At 37.1% G+C, this 13,888-nt stretch overlaps 4 protein-coding genes across 4 annotated transcripts in view; 2 read left to right on the forward strand and 2 right to left on the reverse strand.

Annotated features, from left to right (window-relative positions):
* Positions 1–1,149: 1,149 nt before the first annotated feature.
* On the reverse strand, positions 1,150–1,785 carry LOC132900835 (hemoglobin cathodic subunit beta-like). The gene is made up of 3 exons (XM_060943155.1): positions 1,694–1,785; positions 1,363–1,585; positions 1,150–1,278 (listed from the first exon to the last, which is right to left on the reverse strand). The coding sequence occupies exons 1-3, from the start codon at positions 1,783–1,785 to the stop codon at positions 1,150–1,152; spliced, it is 444 nt and encodes a 147-aa protein (XP_060799138.1).
* A 5,525-nt stretch (positions 1,786–7,310) lies between these two features.
* On the forward strand, positions 7,311–8,418 carry hbaa2 (hemoglobin, alpha adult 2). Its single transcript, XM_060943156.1, has 3 exons — positions 7,311–7,427; positions 7,943–8,150; positions 8,239–8,418. Exons 1-3 carry the CDS (start codon positions 7,333–7,335, stop codon positions 8,365–8,367), a joined length of 432 nt encoding a protein of 143 aa, XP_060799139.1. The 5' UTR covers positions 7,311–7,332; the 3' UTR covers positions 8,368–8,418.
* A 3,304-nt stretch (positions 8,419–11,722) lies between these two features.
* On the reverse strand, positions 11,723–12,593 carry LOC132900096 (hemoglobin subunit beta-like). The gene is made up of 3 exons (XM_060942132.1): positions 12,417–12,593; positions 12,077–12,299; positions 11,723–11,927 (listed from the first exon to the last, which is right to left on the reverse strand). The coding sequence occupies exons 1-3, from the start codon at positions 12,506–12,508 to the stop codon at positions 11,796–11,798; spliced, it is 447 nt and encodes a 148-aa protein (XP_060798115.1). The 5' UTR covers positions 12,509–12,593; the 3' UTR covers positions 11,723–11,795.
* Positions 12,594–13,519: 926 nt separating this feature from the next.
* LOC132900098 (hemoglobin subunit alpha-A-like) overlaps positions 13,520–13,888 on the forward strand; it is a 910-nt gene continuing 541 nt past the window's right edge. The window contains exons 1-2 of the mRNA XM_060942133.1: positions 13,520–13,669; positions 13,864–13,888. The exon at positions 13,864–13,888 is cut by the window's right edge and continues 183 nt beyond it. Of these exons, the coding sequence (XP_060798116.1) occupies positions 13,575–13,669; positions 13,864–13,888 (120 nt within the window). The 5' untranslated portion in view covers positions 13,520–13,574. The remainder of the gene's footprint in view (positions 13,670–13,863) is intronic.

The following is a 13,888-nucleotide window of genomic DNA, read 5'->3' on the forward strand; positions in this document are numbered from 1 at the left end:
CCACGTGGGTTTCCTCCGGGTGCTCCGGTTTCCCCCCACAGTCCAAAGACATGCAGGTTAGGTTAACTGGTGACTCTAAATTGACCATAGGTGTGAATGTGAGTGTGAATGGTTGTCTGTGTCTACACTGTTAAAAATTTACTGTAAAATTTACAGTAACATCTTGCAGTAGTGTAAAAATTACAGTAACATACTGTTCCACAATTTACAGTAGGGTTTTTTGTTACTGTAAATTTTTAAACAGTGTAGGAACACATATTAAAAAATGCAATAATTCCTACACTATCCAAAGCTGAAAGTCTGTACATTATATTATTAATTTAATATGAATAATTAATATCAAAATGTATAATGAATATAAAATGTTAGTTATTTCATTTTAACTCCAACATACTATGCTGGATTACTTTTAATCACTAATGCCATAATTATTGTATATTGCATAGTAATCTGTTTACAATAACATTTAATACTAGTATTAGAAACTCAGTAGCTGATTACACAATATCATGTATTTGAGCATATATGTCAATTTATGCACCGGGACAGGTTGTCATGTGACAGATATGACAATCCAAATACTTTGTGACACCTTGCCCCACACTGACATGTGTGCTAATCGTAATTAACATAACTGCAGTTACAGTATCAAAGGAAACATTATTCTCTTCTCCACACATGGTAAAATATTTTTTAATTTTTGTTTTTACATCTTGAAGGTCAAAAATAAGACAATAATAAAATTGTGCTCACCTAAGATTAGAATGACTTTGACCACATGTGAACGATAAATTGACCTCAGAACATGAAGGCAATAAATAAGAATTTAATTTTTGCTCCTGTGCTGTCGGTGGTATGAACCTTGTGATAGCTTACCCATGTGACAACTTACCCCACTCTCCCTTACAATAAATTCTGTGCAACACCCTACATTGTAATTCAGAGAATTTTCATCAAGCTCTTACAGTTTTAATCACATAAGTAAAGCAAGGAAACATTAAATAGATTTAAAAAAAAACCCTTCATTTATGGTTCTTCATATGCTTTGTGGAAAAGGGTTATTAAATCCAGAATTGTGAAGTGTCTCATTGAAACTTTTTATTTATTGCACTTTTGTCAACAAATACAAAGCAATGCAGTCTTGATGGTTTAGAAGTAGTGACTGCTCAGAGCAGCGACCACGACTGCCAGAAACTTCTGCCATGTAGCCTGAATTTCAGGGGTGAACTCGGGTCCGAATTTGGTCGCGATCACAATAGTTAGGCAATCAGCAAAAAGCTGTGGGAAAATGTTATGAATAGTAGATGAAACAGGCTAATAAATAGACTACACTTTGCTTTGTAAAGGGAAAAGATGACATACCCTGAAATTATCGGGGTCTACATTGAGTGTCTCACTGTGGAGTTTGCTCAGATTCTTGTAAGTCGTCTTGATGTTGTCCAGGTCCTTCACTGCCTTGTCCAAAGCTTTCAGCACGACTTTGCCATGGGCAATGACCTCAGAGTTCCCCAGGATGGCAGGAACACTGTTCAAATTTCCAAATTTTCCGAAATAGCGCTGAGTCCAGGGGTAGACAATTAGTACTCTGTCGCAAATAAGAAACAAAGAATATTGGAACCTATTATCTTAAATTTGTGTTCTGACTTGATACACCAGTAGGCTTATCAGCTTAGTCCTTTGTAGAGAGATTTACCTTGCCAGGGCCTGAGGCCCGATCTCATCAACATTGATTTTGTCCCAGAGATCTTCAATAGTACTCCGTTCGGACTGTGACCAAGAGACCATAATGACTGGTTCTTTTAGGTTTTGAGTTCTACAGCACTGACTGAGCAGATGGAACGATTCACAATTCACTTTCCATCTCCGCCCCAACAACACATACACACCAAGTGGCTATGTGTTAATTAATTAATGCCTAGAGGTAATGCATAACTGGTGGAATGGTTTTCGCTTATTTTTTTTTATTAAGGTTTAATCAAAGAAAGGCTATTACATAGAATCATTACATTATTAACATTTAACAAAATTATCATATAGTGTTTAATTTATTGGTAGCAAAAATTTTATTATTATTATTATTATTATTATTATTATTATTATTATTATTATTATTATTATTATTATTAATCAAATCAGGTTTCCTCAATAACCCGTATTGGTTGAATAGTTACAACAAATAAGATAATATTTGCTTACTATACTTTTTCTTAATTTATTGGCACATGCATAGCTTATTCAGTTGTTATATAGTGAGCCTTAACATTAGTTTAAGGCTGTATTTTAATTTCAGTGACTCTATCCAGTTTTAGATTATGCCCCTTTCTTTTTTTATCGAATAGCACCGGCCTGTTACACCCATTACATTTTAACGCGGTGAAATTATCTGCTATGCCAGGAGTTTTTTTTTTTTTAATTATCATTTGACTCGGGGTTTTTATCCTCAGATGACCCAAGTTCTCAGGCATCATTATCAAATGCTGGAGTACCATAATGTAGAAATCTCTATAGTAAAAAAGAAGACAACCCCCCCACGAAAGACAAATAATTTCATTTCATCATCATCATCATCATCATCATCATCATCATCATCATCATAATAATAATAATAATAATAATAATAATAAAAACTCTCAGAAGCTACAATCATTGTTAGTTGAGTCATTTCCGCAAATCATTGCTAGGTCAGTATTCAGCAGAACACACGTCGGGTTTGAGCACACTCTGGGAGTTTGTTTGGTTTAAAAAAATTGGTTCATAATGACCTAGCATGGGGTTATATGTTGCTATTTATGGATTGTTCTGCCTATGTATTTTTGATGGGGAAATTCTAACGAATACAACAACAACACTTTTATATATACTTTTATACTTTTCAGCAGCCAATTCCAATAGCTGAACGTACTGTAAATTCGATCATAAGTCAGTGTTGATCCTAAAGTTGATCCTTAACCATACATTGGAAGGAGTTTAGTGCTGTCTAGAATTTGGTTTGTATCACAGACGCTTCATGTTCCTATAAAATGAATTCTTAGCTGAATTAATTGATTTGATTCTATATACTGACATATTTCCTTCTGAAACAAGAAGTCAGTGACATCGTACTTGACTGACTTACTTAGGAGTCAGTCATTTTTTTAGATATGAAACGAAACATGAAATGAAATATTTATTTTGAGCAAGTGATCATTTAAAAACTGATTTGGTCACATCAATGAATATACTGTAACATGAGCAGCCAACATACCTTGCCTCTCATAGAGTGAATTGCAAAAGCTACCATAGTAATGGACAGAACAAAATATACTGATGAGGCCTACCTCATGTTCAATTTGAAAAATAGGCATTCTGTGTTGTCCTCTTTCACCCAGACATGAATGTCCCCAAACCTCTATACTTCTCCTACCAACCAAGGGCTTGTTTCTATTTATGCAACCCCATTTTCTGCATGGACCCATTGCATTTATGAGATAAGCAGAACAAACTTATTAGAGGTAAGGAAATTTGAGGTACCAAAGTATGTACAGCCACCTGTTTCATCTATTAAGTATATGGCCATGGCCTGAAAAGTTATCAGGCATTAAAGAACCCCCTATTCCAAAACCAGCATAAAAAGCCAGACTGAAGTTTACAGGTGATCACCAGGCTTTTGGAAGAATGCCCTCTGTTCAGATTAAACAAAATTGAACTGTTTGGCCATAATGATCAAATATATGTATGGAGTGGGGAAAAAAGGGTGAGGACTCTTAATCTTAATCTGAAGAACACCAGTCCAACTGGGAAACATGGGGGTAGTAGTATCATGATGTAGGAGTGTTTTTCTGGAAAAGGGTCTGGTGTGCTTAAGAAAATAGATGGCATCATGAGGAAGGAGGATTTTCTATAATACTAAAAACACCTCAAGACATTAGTCGGGGAGAATTCCCCAAAAGCATCTCAGCATCACACTGGACACTCTAATACAGTCTTAATTTCTTGGGAAAGATCAAGAAGATTTGAATAGGTTACCTTGATGTTGTCCAGGTTTTTCAACGCCTTGTCCAAAGTGGCTTAGCACAACTTTGCCATGGACAACAATCTTAGGGTCCCCCAGGACCACACCAAAGCTTTTCAAATCTCCTGATTTGCTGAAATAATACAGAGTTTATAGTGGACAATCAGCACTATTGAAAAATAAGAGGTTAGAACCATCTCTACACTCATTTTTTCATCTTCAGTAACTGCTTTATCTTGGTCAGGGCCACAGTGGATGTGGAGCCAATCTGAGTAACACTGGGCACAAGTTTGGATAGGATGCAATGCACATTCACATTTGTGCACACACACCTTGGGGCAATTCAGCTTAGTCGATCTGTCTACCTGCATGTTTTTAGAAAGTGGGAGAAAAATTGAAAAAGCAAAAACAAACCAGAGGAAATTGTAAACCCATGCAAAACTCAAACCAGGGAGCAGGGAGGAGGCAATGCTACCCACTGTGCCACCATGCATAATTTATGTCAGATTACTTTAGAATCATACAATGTGTTGTATACCAGTAACTAGACACTCTAGATTTATAAATTCCTACCTAGTGCTATACAGAGCTTTACCTTGTCAGGTTGAGGGGCCTGATATCATATTAATATGTAATCCATACATGATTGCACATATATAATCAATTATATAATATTGAATTAGATGATCTTATATGATCAATATAAGACATGAATGAGCATTTTGCTGCACTTTGTCTCTTAGATACATGCTCAGCTCTGAGTACATGAATGATATCTTCTTCTTCTTCTTCTTCTTCTTCTTCTTCTTCTTCTTCTCCTCCTTCTTCTTCTTCTTTTGGCTGCTCCCGATTAGGGGTTGCCACAGCAGATCTTTCATCTACATTGCTCCCTGTCTTCCGCATCCTTCTCTACCACACCTGCCACTTTCTTGTCCTCTCTCACCACATCCGTGTATCTCCTCTTTGGCCTTAATTCTCCATTTTTGTTTGCCTGGCAGCTCCATCCTCAACATTCTCCTTCCAACATGCTCTGCATCTCTTCTCAGGATATGCCCACCATCTCAAGTCTCATCTCTCTTAGCTTAATTCTCAAGCTCTCCACATGTGCTGTCCCTCTGATGTGCTCGTTTCTTATCCTGTCAAACCTTGTCACTCCCATGGCAAACCTTAACATCCTCAACTCTGCCACCTCCAACTTTGTCTCCTGTCTCTTCGTTAAGGGTACTGTCTCCAATCCATACATCATAGCTGGTCTCACTACTGTCTTATACATCTTACCTTTCACTTTTGCTGGGACTTTCCTATCACAAATGACTCCCGAAATCCTTCTCCAACTGCTCCACCCTGCCTGCACTCTCTTTCTCACCTCACTATCGCAGCCCCCATTTTCCTGCACAGTTGGCCCCAGGTACATGAATTCACCAACTTTCTTTACGTCTACTCCTTGCATCTTCATTACACTCTCATCCCCATTCTCATTGATGCATGTGTAATCTGTTTTGCTACTGCTCACCTTCATTCCTCTTCATTCCAATGCATACCTCCATCTCACTAAACCCAGCTCAACCTCCTTTCTACTTTCACCACATATCATAATATCATCTGCAAACATCATGTTCTATGGTGACTCTTGCCTCACTTCGTCCATCAAGCTATTCATCACTATGGCAAACAAGAAAGGGCTCAAAGCAGATCCTTGATGAAGTCCCACCTTCATTTTGAACCATTCAGTCATTCCAACTGCACACCTCACTGCTGTTTCACTGTTCTCATACATGTCTTGCACCACTGTAATATACTTCTCATTCACTCCACACTTTCTCATACAATACCATAACTCATCTCTCGGCACTCTATCATATGCCTTCTCCAGGTCTACAAACACTGTAGCTTTCTCTGGCCTTCCCTGTACTTCTCCATTAACATTCTTAAAGCAAAAATTGCATCCGACGTGCTCTTCCTTGGCATAAACCCGTACTGCTGTTCACAGATTGCTACCTCTCTTCTCAGTCTCGCCTCCAATACCCTTTCCCATACTGTAACTTATGGTGTGGCTCATCAATTTTATCCCTCTGTAATTACTGCAGCTCTGTACATCTCCCTTATTCTTGTATATTGGGACTAGCGCACACTTTCTCCATTCATTTGGCATTTTCTCATTCTCTAGATCTTATTAAACAATCTCATTAGGAACTCCACAGCTATCTCACCCAAACATCTCCAAGCCTCAATCGGAATAGCATCTGGTCCAACCGCTTTCCCAGTCTTCATGCTTTTCATGGCTGCCCTCACCTCATCCTTACTAACCAACTCTACTTCCTGATTTGCTGTCTACAACGAATCTGACCTTTTCTCTCTTGGATTCTCCTCATTTAATAAATCCTCAAAGTACTCTTTCCACCTTCTTAATACACCCTCTTTGTTTGTCAGCACGTTTCCATTTCCATCTTTCATCACTCTTACCTGCTGTACATCCCTCACTTCCCTGTTTCTCTGCCTAGCTAGTCTGTACAGGTCTTTCTCTCCTTCACTGTAAACCCGAATAAGTTGAGTTTACTTAAAAAAATTGAGGAAAGTGGTTGCCTTAAAAAAATAAGTAATTATTAATGATTGAATTGAGTACCTTAAACTTACAGTCTTCTGGTAAGTTTAAGGTACTCAATTCAATCATTAATAATTACTTATTTTTTTTTAAGGCAACCACTTTCCTCAATTTTTTTAAGTAAACTCAACTTATTCGGGTTTACAGTGTTCTTTGGTCTTCAGTCTTTCGTACTTCTCATACTTCTGGTAGAAGTTGAGTACATGAATGAGATATGATCTTGAATAAAATCATATTATTTTATGTATGTGTTATATGATAAATTTTTCATGTTACTTCTATCAAGCATTTTACTGTAAGGGATCTGCAATAATAATAATAATAATAATAATAATAATAATAATAATAATAATAATAATAATTTTTTATTATAGTAACACAAGATTTGAAACTGATTTAACAACTTAAAACAAGACATTGAAGTTCCTGTCAAGCCTTATCTCTGACACATTATGTCCATTAGCTATGGCTTTCAACAGAAGGCTATATCAGAAAATTATACAAAAAACAAACAAACAAAAAGCTATTGACTCGATTTAGAGTTAACGTACACGGATTATTAAGGTCATCTGACACTGCAAATTGGCATGGCCTTGGTGATTTAGTATATGTTGGAGGTGGGCTTGACCACATTTTGGGGTGTGGCACATCTTGGCACTATAAAATACCTAGCCAGCTGCCAATCTTTTTTTTTTTTTTATTTTCTTCTACCAGAATTAAAAAGCCTGAAAAGACCAAAATGAGTCTGACAGATATAGATAAATCCCTGGTCAGGGCTTTCTGGGGTAAAGTTTCCGGAAAGGCTGACGCGATTGGCCATGACGCTCTGGTTAGGTAAGGCTGCAAAATATAATTTCTTATGTAACTTAAACTGGCGGCACGGTGGTGTAGTGGTTAGCGCTGTCGCCTCACAGCAAGAAGGTCCGGGTTCGAGCCCCGTGGCCCCGTGGCGAGGGCCTTTCTGTGTGGAGTTTGCATGTTCTCCCCGTGTCCGCGTGGGTTTCCTCCGGGTGCTCCGGTTTCCCCCACAGTCCAAAGACATGCAGGTTAGGTTAACTGGTGACTCTAAATTGACCGTAGATGTGAATGTGAGTGTGAGTGGTTGTCTGTGTCTATGTGTCAGCCCTGTGATGACCTGGCGACTTGTCCAGGGTGTACCCCGCCTTTCGCCCGTAGTCAGCTGGGATAGACTCCAGCTTGCCTGCGACCCTGTAGAACAGGATAAAGCAGCTAGAGATAATGTGATGAGATGTGACTTAAACCAGTGGCAACAATTAAAATAAGAAAAAAAATCAAGCTAATCAAAACACTTTGCCGTATGCACACCGATTTCTTCCCCTTCACCACAGAATGCTTCTTGTCTACCCTCAGACCAGAATTTATTTTGCTCATTGGCCTGACCTGTCTCACGGCTCTGAGTCAATAAAAGAACATGGCAAAACCGTGATGGGCGCACTGAACGATGCTGTGGAGAAGATCGATGACCTTGTTGGTGGCCTGAGTGCCCTAAGTGATTTGCACGCTTACAAGTTGCGCGTGGATCCAGGAAATTTCAAGGTAAGCTCTGGTCATATAGCCTAACGCTACAAACTCAACAAGTTATCAATGTATTGTTCATACTTTTCTTCGTCATCTTTTGCTTCAGATTTTATCTCACAACCTCCTCGTAGCCCTTGCCATCAATTTTCCTGCTGATTTCACTCCAGAAGTGCATATTGCTTTGGACAAGTTCCTCGCCGCCGTGTCTGCAGCACTTGCTGTGAAATACAGATGAATAAGAAGATATTCTTGTTTTCAAATCACCATATGAATAAATTGCAAATGAAAGAAATGAATCAATTCTTGAAAAGAATACCATGCATGCTCCATACAAACACAACACGAATTATTTCTATAAATCCAAGGGACGATGACCGTGTAAATATGGTGTTGATGCCTCTTTTACCAACGGAACATGGATTAAACAGTCAGTGAATGAATGAGAAATAAACAATGGCTTAATTTAGGTTAGATGGCGCGCACAGACAGTTGAAATTCAGATACAAATTCGAGTGCAAAACTTTGCAGTTTATAACAACAGCATGGATAGGTTATGTTACATAATAGGCCACAATACAGTAATGATCTCAATTTTGAAAAATAACATTCATAATTACAATTTTGATTTCCTAAAGTGGGATAAACATTGTCTAATAAATAGCCTATATATGCCCATCAATTACGTTTAAAGTGCAACCATTTTTTAGATGCACCGAACATGGGGCGCTGTTTGTAAAATAGTTTAACCTGTTTCTGGATGTCATTTTTTTTTCATCACTGATCACAATTTTCATACATTTAGAGATATATCCAGTGTTCCGTTTCCTCGCATTTTTCCATGTAAAATAACTTGAAAATTACTGCTTATTTGTCAAAATATAGATGTTAAAGGTAAATGTATTTTACACTGTATTTTTAGAGGATATGTAAATTGCCCATGCCCCTGTGAATACTATTGGCTTCTTTCACAGAAAGAGGTTTCTCAAATTATTATCGAGATCTTGGAATTACAATGTTCAAACAATTCTGTGATTTTAAGATATTGAATCATAAAAGTTTTGACCTTGAGTAGGATCAAGGAAAGTCAGATCTATAGCTACCATATATTTCGGTGTAAAATCTATCGCACATATGAGTTACATATCAATGATTTATTACTTTTTGGGAGAAAATGTTGAGATTAATTAATTGAACACATGAGCAAAAATATTGAGATTAATAAATTTAGATTAATTCATTTTTCAAAAAGTCACCTTGATGATTACAAGGTCTCGTATTTTCTTTTCTTTTGCTTGTGAGCGGCGGTATAAATAGGCTAAACATTGCATATTCTGGGGTGAGTTAAAACAACAACAACAAGTTTGGCAGCTCATTGTTCAAAGTAGACCTACAGTCGATAACATGGGGGAAAAGACAACTGTAACTTTGTTCCAGCTCCTTGACGCATATTCATGTACACAGACATTTCAGCCACATTTTAGATAACATTGCATGGCCATTTTGAAATGATTTAGTATATTTCAGAAAAAGGCGACAAAAATTCACCTCAAAATATGTATTTATACGGTAGCTTATGTGTATACTGCTTTGCTCACAATCTTCCTTTATATATATATATATATATATATATATATATATATATATATATATATATATATATATATATATATATATATATATATATATAGTGTGTGTGTGTGTGTGTGTGTGTGTGTGTGTGTGTGTGTGTGTGTGTTTAGCTATCTATCTATCTAACACACACACACACACACACACACACACAGCTCATACAGCTCTGGAAACCATTAAAGGGATCCTCCAGCGGATTTATTCTTAAACTTATTTTAAGTAAAAGTAGACGCAGATTTCACTTCAATTTTTTCTTAAATCAGCATCCGTTTCATTTAAGTGTTTGTGCTGGAATCCCAACTTGGAGCACAACTCATTTTACTTAATGAGGGACTCATTAGATCACCTGAACCAAATTTTATTTAATGAGGAAAAGTATAAAACCACTGCTGTTGTCATATCCTCTTGCAGTAAGACCAGTTTGGATGGCAACAGCAGTGCAAGTAGTACCTTAAATTTAATTGGAATACAAAAAAATATTGATCATGCCAAAAGAGTTTTAAAAAAAAGTTTTGAATGAGAAAAAGAAGGGCTCAGTTCTGGCTTTACTGGCAGAGGGATACATAAAAATGTCCATGTTCCTCAAACACACACACACACACACACACACACACACACACACACACACACACACACACACACACACGTGTGTAAACATTACATATTTTGAGGTGATTTTTTGTTGCCTTCTTCTCTGTGTGTGTGTGTGTGTGTGTGTGTGTGTGTGTGTGTGTGTGTGTGTGTGTGTGTGTGTGTGTGTGGCAAAAAAGGTTCTAAGGAAACAGATAAACATTTAAATGTTACATTTAGACTTGTATATACCGTAGCATTTGCATTTAACATTTACAGATAAAAACATGATTTACATTTTCAAAATTTCAAGTAACTTTCCATGGGAAAAATAATATGAAGAAATGGAACACTTTTTTTTTGCTTGAACCTTGTGCTAAATGATAAAAATGACAGCCATACAAAGGTTAAACTGAACATGTTTCGTATCCTGTTAGCCCCACAGCACATTATTTCTATCATTGTGCTCGACTTCAAGCCTGCGTTACTTCGTTTTTTTTTTTTTTTTTAATTACTGGGGTCTTGCAAAATAGATACAACCCGCATTTATATTTTGGATTTTTTTTTCAGACATATTGTGAAATAAAGATACACTCTTAGAGAAAAGGGAACCCTAGGACACAAACGCAAGATTTTCAATTGTCTCTCTGGAGGAGAACATATTTACCCTCTACTCTCCTATGTACCCTCAAACACAAGTGTTTCAGCATCTTGAAAGACTTCTAGGAACAACGCTGAGGCTTAAAGGAAGCTATGTACCATTAACTTTCCAAACAACCACTGAAGAACACGAAGCGTGTTCATCTTCCTATTTTCATTAAAAAAAGTGAGGAGAAAAACTTGACGTCAGCTGTATTTCAGGACCACGAACAGCAGCTCCGTTTGAGTAAATAACATTTTTTTTTTGGAGAAAAAAACTTCACGAATTACTGGATTATTAAAACGATTATTAATCCAGTGGAAAGACGTGGAACCTATCTTTGAATCTCAAAAGATATTTCAATTTTAGTTGCTTTAATTTCTATATTGTGGAAATTAGTACAATTTTAAGAGTAAATGCAGCTCAACACTGGGTAATGATGAAGCAAAAAACGATAGTTCAACATGTCGATAGAGCAATGTAAAGTATAAACACAAGTGTATAGTTTAATTTGATTTATTTGCATGTTTGCTTTTTGGTGTGGCCTCTTACTAAAGAACTAGACCCATGCAAAGAACTCCAGGTCATCAGTAAACTCCAGTTGGATGGACAAGTGAACTAATGTTTGTTGCTTCCAAATAAAAAAAATTCTCTTCAAACCTTATAATATTTTAAACACGACTGCATTTGTCTACATCCATTTAGTAATTGATAGTGTAGGCTTACAACAGAATACAATACAAAGAATACGTGTTTTTAAGTGTTTATTTCATGTTCTAGTCACAGAGTGAAAGACCTGCACATCTTTATATACTGATGCTTGCTTAGTGGTACTGCGTGCTCAGAGCAGCCACGACGACATTCAGGAACTTCTGCCAAACCTCGTGCACTTCAGCGGTGAAGACTTTGGGTCCCAACTTTGCGGCCACAGAAACGGTGAGGGTGTGAGCAAGAAGCTGAAAGTAGACAATTAAAAGGTCATAAACACACGAGGAAGTTGCAGTTTGCCATTACTGATATTAAGTCCGAATGTAAATATCTGGATATTTTATTTATTTATTTATTTATTTATTTTTTTGCATTGCAATTAATGAGTTAAACGTACCGAGAAGTTGCTGGGATCCACGTGCAGTGTGTCAGAGTGAAGCTTACTCAGGGAGGTGAACTCGCTCTTAATGGTGTCCAAATGGTGCAGAGCTTTGTCCACACCAACAAGGACCACCTTTCCATGTCTAATCACCTCGGCGTTTCCTGCGATGGCTGCGGGATTGGATAGATTGCCAAAAGAAGAGAAGTATCTCTGGGTCCATGGATACACAACCAGAACTCTACACAACAAGACAGGCACATAAATAAATGTGGTATCTGCAGTCCACACTGAAAGAGAAAAATTTCAGAGTGAAATTTTGGGAAGTGTCTTGAACTTTCCTGTAGCCTAAGCTTACCTGATCAGGGCCTGGGGTCCGACTTCTTCAGGATGGACTTTTCCCCACAGGTCACTGAGGACATGGCGCTCGTGTTCTGTCCAGTGAACCATATTGATGCCTTAGTGAATTCTCTGAATTCTTGAGCAAAACCTCTTGTGAAAGAATCTTTACCTATTTTGCTGCGGGGCTCTTTTTATTGACGCTGAAAACCCCTTCATTGGACTGAAGGAAAATTTGGATTGGACGAGCTCCGAAAGTGGGCGGCTTGACAAAGATCGGCGGTTTGCCAAGCATCCACACCTTTTGGCAAATAGTAGGATAATTAGGGCGTTTCCTCTTCTAGTCATCTGCACGACCAGATTAGTTTTTAAATTGGATGGTGTAAAGATACCAAGTAAGATGCATGAATAACAGACCATAATAAAAGAATAATTAAGCCTTAAATCACAAAATCTCACACTTAACGAGGACATAAATTCATTTTGGCTAAGTGAGCACATGTGAAGAAAGTTTACACTATTGCTACCAACTTAAAATATTTCACTTGTTTTTGTGTATGAATATGCCGACATAATTTAAAAATAGAACTGAAATCTTGTAAAAAAATTTTTAGACGGCCACATTCCATTAGAATTTATTTTTATAACTGAAATTATATGTACCACATATAGTTTACTCAATACAGCGAGAGAAACAGAACATTTTTTAAATTTTAAACCTTTGCTGAATTTCAGACTAATCCGAAAGAATGCTCAAATAATTCTGTGCTTCTCTTCTTCTTCCTCTTCTTCGTCGACTACTACTATTATTATTATTATTATTATTATTATTATTATTATTATTATTATTATTATTATTATTATTAGTGTTATTGTTATCTAGTACTATTATTTGTTTTAATAATCGTATTACTTTTTTTGAAGGGGGGTAGGTAGACTATATTTGTGTATCTAAAAGTCATGTGAGGTCATTTTTCTCTGCAATGTATTTTATTCCATTTTGGAGAAGATCCAAAACTGGCTGGCCAACCCAAGCAAGAGGTGGAGTCTAGATTTGATACAGCAGGGTGTGCCTGATATCAGACTCAATAAAAAGAGGCATACAACACGAACATGCACAAATTTCTTTTCTTGACATCTTTTTAGAGGTGAAAAAAAAAACAGGATCAGGGCCGCAATGAGTCTCTCAGCGAAAGACAAAAGCGTCGTCAAAGACTTTTGGGCCAAGGTCGCTCCAAAGGCTAATGAAATTGGCGCCGAGGCACTTGGCAGGTGAATTAATTGCTCTTACTGATTGGAGAACAAATTGTTGTGGTACATGTTAGTCCCTACTGAAGGATATGTTTCTTATTTGTTGATGGGTTTGACTGATTGATTGATTGATTGATTGATTGATTGATTGATTGATTGATTGATTGATTGATTGATTGACTGATTGATTGATTGATTGATTTTTTTTAATGCAGGCTTTTCGAGGCCTTCCCTCAGACA

The sequence above is a fragment of the Neoarius graeffei genome, chromosome 16, assembly GCF_027579695.1.
Source record: "Neoarius graeffei isolate fNeoGra1 chromosome 16, fNeoGra1.pri, whole genome shotgun sequence".
NCBI lineage: Eukaryota > Metazoa > Chordata > Actinopteri > Siluriformes > Ariidae > Neoarius > Neoarius graeffei.

Excerpts from the sequence above, each read along its gene's own strand:
- LOC132900835 (XM_060943155.1), bottom strand. The coding sequence starts at position 1,785 with ATGGTCTCTTGGTCACAGTCCGAACGGAGTACTATTGAAGATCTCTGG. Across the intron at positions 1,586-1,693 it reads GGGCCTCAGGCCCTGGCAAG|AGTACTAATTGTCTACCCCT; the intron begins GTAAATCTCTCT and ends TATTTGCGACAG. Across the intron at positions 1,279-1,362 it reads TAGACCCCGATAATTTCAGG|CTTTTTGCTGATTGCCTAAC; the intron begins GTATGTCATCTT and ends ATTTTCCCACAG.
- hbaa2 (XM_060943156.1), top strand. The coding sequence starts at position 7,333 with ATGAGTCTGACAGATATAGATAAATCCCTGGTCAGGGCTTTCTGGGGT. Across the intron at positions 7,428-7,942 it reads GGCCATGACGCTCTGGTTAG|AATGCTTCTTGTCTACCCTC; the intron begins GTAAGGCTGCAA and ends CCTTCACCACAG. Across the intron at positions 8,151-8,238 it reads TGGATCCAGGAAATTTCAAG|ATTTTATCTCACAACCTCCT; the intron begins GTAAGCTCTGGT and ends CTTTTGCTTCAG.
- LOC132900096 (XM_060942132.1), bottom strand. The coding sequence starts at position 12,508 with ATGGTTCACTGGACAGAACACGAGCGCCATGTCCTCAGTGACCTGTGG. Across the intron at positions 12,300-12,416 it reads GGACCCCAGGCCCTGATCAG|AGTTCTGGTTGTGTATCCAT; the intron begins GTAAGCTTAGGC and ends CTTGTTGTGTAG. Across the intron at positions 11,928-12,076 it reads TGGATCCCAGCAACTTCTCG|CTTCTTGCTCACACCCTCAC; the intron begins GTACGTTTAACT and ends GTCTACTTTCAG.